The sequence below is a fragment of the Oreochromis aureus genome, linkage group 1 (assembly GCF_013358895.1).
Source record: "Oreochromis aureus strain Israel breed Guangdong linkage group 1, ZZ_aureus, whole genome shotgun sequence".
Taxonomy (NCBI): domain Eukaryota; kingdom Metazoa; phylum Chordata; class Actinopteri; order Cichliformes; family Cichlidae; genus Oreochromis; species Oreochromis aureus.
In genome coordinates, this window is record NC_052942.1 from 26,886,412 (window position 1) to 26,892,979 (window position 6,568).

General features: G+C 39.8%; 1 protein-coding gene across 1 annotated transcript; it reads left to right on the top strand.

Moving 5' to 3' along the window:
• Positions 1–686: 686 nt before the first annotated feature.
• On the top strand, positions 687–6,295 carry LOC116313250 (zinc finger protein 397-like). The gene is made up of 2 exons (XM_031730871.2): positions 687–980; positions 3,894–6,295. The coding sequence occupies exons 1-2, from the start codon at positions 815–817 to the stop codon at positions 4,835–4,837; spliced, it is 1,110 nt and encodes a 369-aa protein (XP_031586731.1). The 5' UTR covers positions 687–814; the 3' UTR covers positions 4,838–6,295.
• Positions 6,296–6,568: the final 273 nt, after the last annotated feature.

A 6,568-nucleotide genomic window follows, 5' to 3' on the forward strand; every position in this document is an offset into this window, starting at 1 on the left:
TAGACATGTGCAGAGGAGGAATAATGGATATATTGGACAAAAGATGTTGAGCATGGAGCTGCCAGCCAGGAGGAAAATAGAAAGATCGCAGAGAAGATTTATGGATGTAAGGGAAGGAGAAACACACAGAGGGTTGAGATGACAGGGATCGGGTGAGATTAAGGAAGGTGATCTGACGTTGCAACCTCTAAAGGGACAACAAAAAGAAAAACTTTCTTTCCTTCTTTTTAACTTTCTTCTTGATGGGCAACCTCTGATATGTAGGTAGTCTGAAATCAACCAGCAATGAAATAGGTAATACAAACATGTGAGCCACTCAATTTTTCTTTTTTCTTTCTTGACCAGTAGGTGGCACCAAAGCTCTTTCATGGAAATAGGATATTATTATTGTGTGCCTTGGCAATCCTTTGTTGCCATGTCCTTCTAATAAACGTGAATTCGCTTTTACAGCGTGGCATTTGTAATTACTACAGGCAGCTCCACTGGGCAACTTCAGCATATTTATGTCCTTGAAAGGCCTTATTGCATAATTTAAACTTTTGTTTGTCCGTTTCATGAACATTGTTTTATAGTATAATATAGTCCTATACAATAAAACACACAGTTAATTTTATGGTATATTTGTGACTTGCAAATTACGAAAAGATAATATAATGATGATTGTGAGTGATCACGTGGATGTGGTTACAGTTATGTTCAGAAAGTCATTTTAATGTTGACAGTTCTTGGTTTTCTCGCGACATCTGGCAACCCAAAAGAAGCCTTTCTCCCCTGAGCTCGTCCAAAAACTGGAGGACTCTCATCCCCCGCGGAAATGTTCAAAACAGAGAAACTAAGAGCTGTAGTCAATGAACGACTGCAGGCGGCTGCCGAGGAAATATTCAATCTCTTTGAAGAAGCTGTAAGAGACTATGAGAAGGAAGTGTTCCGTTCAAAGCAGGAGGTCGAGCAACAACGGCGAAGCCTGGCCGAGTGGAAAGGTAACGGCAGGACAACCCTGATGCTGTATGGACACTTTGTAGCATCTGTTAAGCTCAGCTATTCTTAAGTCTTAGGAAACATCAAGTAAACGGTTTACAGAAGCCAGCAAATAGCGCCATTTTGCATCCCTGAAAGAGGAGGGAGGGGGATGCAAAATGGCTGTCAAATGAATAAAAATGAACCACAAGAGGATTTCCTGCGTATTTTAACCAAGATTTAGGTTTCAATTTCAGCGCTTTTCATCTCTCGGCTTCCTTGTTTAAAATAATTTGTCTGGTAGCTAGCTTCAAGAATGGGGAAAAAAAATAAGCCTTTTTTTTCATTTTTAAAGATATTATTATGAAATAAACCTGTTCCAAGTCCAGAATATGCTTCACGATAGTGTTCAGTGCTTAGGGACAGTTTATTAGTAGCCACTCTTTTTCTTGTAGTACTCATCTGTTTGTTAATTAAACAAATAGTGACTGTAAAGAGTAATATCTGGTAATATTATAGTTTCAAACCTCAGTATCAAAAAGGAATTTGACTGTTTGAAGCCTGGTTTATGTATCTGCATCTTTACAGCTGGGCTCACCTGTCAATTAAAGTGCCACATCAGTAACAGAGTATCTTAATAATCTAAAGACAAAATCCATCTTACCAACAGTAGGCTATATATAGCATCTTTACATCCTAGCACAGGTAAAGAAGTTGGTCTCTATAGCCAATTTACCCCTTCAGAACATTCAGTACTGTCGTAGATTTTTGATAACTCATCTATTTAGATATTATGGAGGCTCAAATGGAGGACTGACAGGTGTGCAAACAGACCTGAACCAAACCTGTGATTGTGTTTATGCTGATCGTGCTTTTTGCAGCATTTTTTTTTTTTGGAATTATATATATCCTGCTGTGAGGTAAAGGCTGTCAACAATGTTTAAATGTCTTTAATTTAGTGCTGAAAAGCAGACTTTAGTGTGTTTGTATTGCATCTATACATTTTATGGATTCAGCTTGCTAACCAACCTTGCTTTGTGTTAGTTGTTAACGTAGGACTCTGCCCTCTACTCTAAATAGTCTCATGCCTGGCTCCAAATAAAATCAACACGGTGGGGACACAAAAGTTCCCAGCTTCTTTTGTCTCCAACCTCAAGATCTCAGCTGAGGTTGGACACAGGTTCTGAAACCCTCAGAAATTGGGACAGAGCCCCATAGCTGTTTAGGAAAGAGTCATCTTCAAGTCTCAGCTCCTTCTCTGTGGCTCTGACTGTGTGAAAGACCTGCGTCTCCCTGCTCAGAGCCTCCAGCTTTGTTTTATCATTCTCCTCTTATGCCCCACTGCCTCCATGAGTGCAGCCAGCTTGGCCTCATCTTCCTCTGTTTGGAACCGGTGAAGCTTTTTAAACTGCTTCTCGGTGTAGTGTGGTGTATTATTCTGAGGAGAAGAGACACAGTGGCTGCTGATGGTCCAGGCAGAAGAGTCTGAGTTTTTCAGACTGTAGAGGGCCTGTTAAGACCTCTGATACTTTAAAGTCACATTTAAAGCCAACATGACAAACTGGATCCTTGCACATTGGTCTCTGTTTACTAACTCTTCAGACTGTCTTCACTGTGCTAGCAGTCTAAGCCCAGGCGCCCAAACCCTAATCTCTCCATCCACAGCCACTGACTGTTATGTAGGGATACAGAGGCATTCCCATGAAAGCCAATAAACCTCATCTTTCCAGTGTGTTGTGGGTCCACCCCTTTGGTGCAGAGGAGCAGTATATCGCAGGGATTATACTTTCCACTCCTGCGAGTAAACTCCAGCCCTGCTGACGTAAGCTTCGTCATCATGTAGTTAGCCCAAGAGCCCAAGGGACCAACCAGTGACTTATCTCACTCTACACCACAACAGCCAGATACATCATCACATTCATCATCATCACTGCAGAAACTGTACCAACCACCAGAGTTATTACAGTTCTGTATTTTCTAATTAGTTTGAACTTTTATTTAATTTTGAGCGTTTGTTCTAAATTCAGTTTCCAGAGGTTTAGTTTTAGTTTAGTTTTTTTAGTTTCAGTGTTAGTTTTATTCTTTTTCATTATTATTGTATGGCGGGCATATGTCACAGGCAGGATTTAGGAAAATCAGGACATGTATTATAATAAAAACACAGAACCTTTTGGAAGTAGTTGACTCTTAGGTCAGGTGCCACAGTCTCAAATCTAAACCACAGCTTTGGAAGCTCTCTTAAAGTGATTGTTCACTTTTTCACCTCTCTGCTGATCAAGCACCACATTCTCAGTTTCTCAGCTTTGCTAGTCGGCCAGTCTCTGAGTCCTGGTGGTTCAAAGCTTTTTCATTCACATTTAACATATTTTTGTGCTCTTTTACTTGAGCTACTTAGCTGGTATGTATGTTGTATACTTATATTGACAATAAATAAATAGTGAAATATGCAAGAATTGAAATGATCTGAACGTTTTGCAAAGAACAATGTAATCTGTTTGGTTCAGGAAGCCTCAGATAGAGAAAACTTCCAGTGAAACACAAGGACCTGTTTCCACTTTTCATCTTCACTACTGCAGCCAAAACAATGAAACATGACCCAGAAACCCGTAGTTCTAACACTGTAAAAAAAAACAAAAAACCTAAATGCAGTTGTGACATCACTGCATTTTAAAGTTTATTTACTGTATTTTTGTTTTATCCGAGCTTCATAATAAAGCAGAGTCTTTGTTTTCATATCAAAAACAAGAAATCATCAAGAGAATAAGTTCCAGTACATCTGTTTTTGTTTCATGCAAAAGAAGTAGTAAGCTGTCTTTTTCAACAGCAGACTACATGTCATAATTTAAAAATTAAAAATTCTGAGATTGGTATTGTATAGCTTTCTGCTTGATAAAGTGAAAGCCTAAATCCATTTTCTGATATATGATGTTGTCTAGTCCCTCTGCAGTTCTCCGTCCAGGAAGATGGTGCTTGCTCTGAGCAGGATCACGCTGAGAAGAAGACAGTCCTGTGTGAGGATGACCGAGAGCCCCAGATTAAAGAAGAACAGGAGGTGGAACTGTGGTCGGCTCCAGTGTGTGAAAAGCAGGAGGAGGCTGACACCAAAGACGCCATGTTTAATATAATTTATGTGGAGAGAGGTGAGGATGGGAAGCATTCAGAAAATCTGTCCCAAACTGTCAGGAATGGTGAGGAAGATCGTTCGCCCAGCTGCTCAGCTCGAACTGTTAAACAAAGCTGTGGCGCATCAGAGCCGACCAGCGAGTGTCCATCGAGTGAAATAAGTGATGATGAACAGGAAGACAGTGTAAAACTTCACTCGGGTGTAAACAGTAAGAGAGAAGAGAAATCTGGCGAAACCATAGAAAAACCTTACATCTGCAGCGTTTGCAACAAGAATTTCAGGAATAAATCCATTCTGACTCGTCACATGAAAACACACACGGGAGAGAAACCCCACAGTTGCAGCGTGTGTGGCAAAAGCTTCATCCAGCGCTCATATTTACAGACTCACATGAACTCGCACTCTGGACAGAAGCCGCATACGTGTAGTTTCTGCGGCAAGGGATTCACTCAGGTGGGAAACATGAACGCCCACATGCGTATCCACACAGGAGAGAAGCCTCACAGCTGTAACGACTGTGGTAAAAAATTTCGAGAGAAAGCCGACCTCATCAAGCACACGGTAATTCATACAGGTGAGAAACCCTACGGTTGCACCCTGTGCCATATTAAATTCAGCGCCCAGTCGAATCTGACTCGCCACATGAAGACTCACTCAGGCGAGAGGCCGTACAGTTGCACGGCTTGTGGGAAAAGATTCGTCCGACGCTCCCATCTAATTATTCATACGAACACTCACACAGGAGAGAATATCTAGACTTCAGAAATTACTTGCTCTTTTATATTTTTCTTAAATTTTCCTGAGTGGGTCAGAGAACATGTTAGATGAAACACAAGTTAATCAAATGTCATACTGAAAAGTTTCTTTGTGCTATTGTGGAAGAAGACATGAAGAAAGTTGTAATACTGTAGGTGATTTGGTAATGCTTCAGTTGCACGAGTCCAGAGACCGGCTGTGACCTCTACCGACCACCGCTGGTCAGTAAGTGAAAATGCATATCCCTGAAAGGTTTGCAAGTGGTTGCTCGCTGTTGTCAAATAAAATTGGTGGCAAAGAGATGTATGGTGCTGCACTAAAAATAACCTACAGTTACTTTGGTCGCTAGAGGACCAAACCAGAAATGGAAAACATTCACTTTTAAAGCAAAAGATGTGCCGTGCAGCTGCAGCCAACATATTTCAGTGTTCCAGTTTGCACTTTTAGAGTACTTGGTGACTACTGTTGACTTTACAAACAACTGCAATAACGTTTTATGTGTGGATACATATTTTTCCCTAGTGACCAGTGCCAGGGGGTGACCAGTCTGACCTCTGACTGAGACTTAATTTGTGTTAAGAACTAGTTATGGAGAGGAAAAAAGGTTATTTCTCAAAATCATCATCATCATTAATTTGTGCCAGGTTTCCAACAATATTCATACTAACTGAATCCTCTGAGGTCTAAGGCATTATCGTAGATGACTCTCGTATCCCATCTTTCAAAATCTTGGCTTTCCAGGAACAAATAAAATAATCATTCTAACACACTTTTTAAAAAAAGAGAGAAAGGTTTGAGTTTTCTCCAAAAGACAGGGTTAGGGTTATCACATATGATAACTTAGATCTCAGAGTATACAAAAGTTTATTCCTACTGAACATGTAATTCTTTGAGTGTCTCCTACAAATACAACAGCTCAATGATTTCCCAATAAACTTCATTTGTCAGGTAGGAGCAAACGGTGCTTTTGTTGGGAACTTTTTCAGACATATCTAACACACTAGTTATTTCAGCAGCAGGAAGGTGCTTTTTGAGATTGACTCAAATTAACTGATGACTGTGTTCATTTAAGGGTAAATGCATATTGTCCTGTGCAGCTGTGGGTTCAAGGTTTCATTCATGAAACTATTAAAAAGAAAAATTGGTGATGTGGGTGATTGTGATGATTCAGTTTTCCTTTAATCAAGAAACCATCAGGCCTCATTAAGATGACAGGATGTTGAATATGTAAAGATGTCTGATGGGATTGAGAAACAGATCACAGACAGTAACAGGTGGTAAAGTAAAATACCCAGTTTGATGCTTTCACAGTCAAAGTGGAAGCCTGGAAATGAAATGAAAGCTTACTCTATTAAACTAACTCTGTTTGGAGTTTTAATTAGACATAACTTTTGTTTTAGTGTATTGAATTATTTTTCTGTTTACCATGTTTTTATTCAAATATACCTCTGCATTTGAGAATTGCACAAAACATCTACTCTTCTTTCATTGTGTAAGCGTTTGTGTGAGTGGGAGAGAGCGAGCATGTTAGCTTCTTGTTAGTAAAAAACATTGTTTTTGATGTAAGGCAAGATAACAATAACTTTGTGTATGCGACATTTATCACAAGCACGTGAAATTAAGTTAATTGTGTGAGGTATTCACACTGTAGTGGTCAATTAGTTATTCATTACCAGAATTATTATGGACGTGATGAGTCACAAAGGTTATATGAGCAGTCGACAAAGGTCA

Excerpts from the sequence above, each read along its gene's own strand:
- LOC116313250 (XM_031730871.2), top strand. The coding sequence starts at position 815 with ATGTTCAAAACAGAGAAACTAAGAGCTGTAGTCAATGAACGACTGCAG. Across the intron at positions 981-3,893 it reads AAGCCTGGCCGAGTGGAAAG|TCCCTCTGCAGTTCTCCGTC; the intron begins GTAACGGCAGGA and ends GATGTTGTCTAG.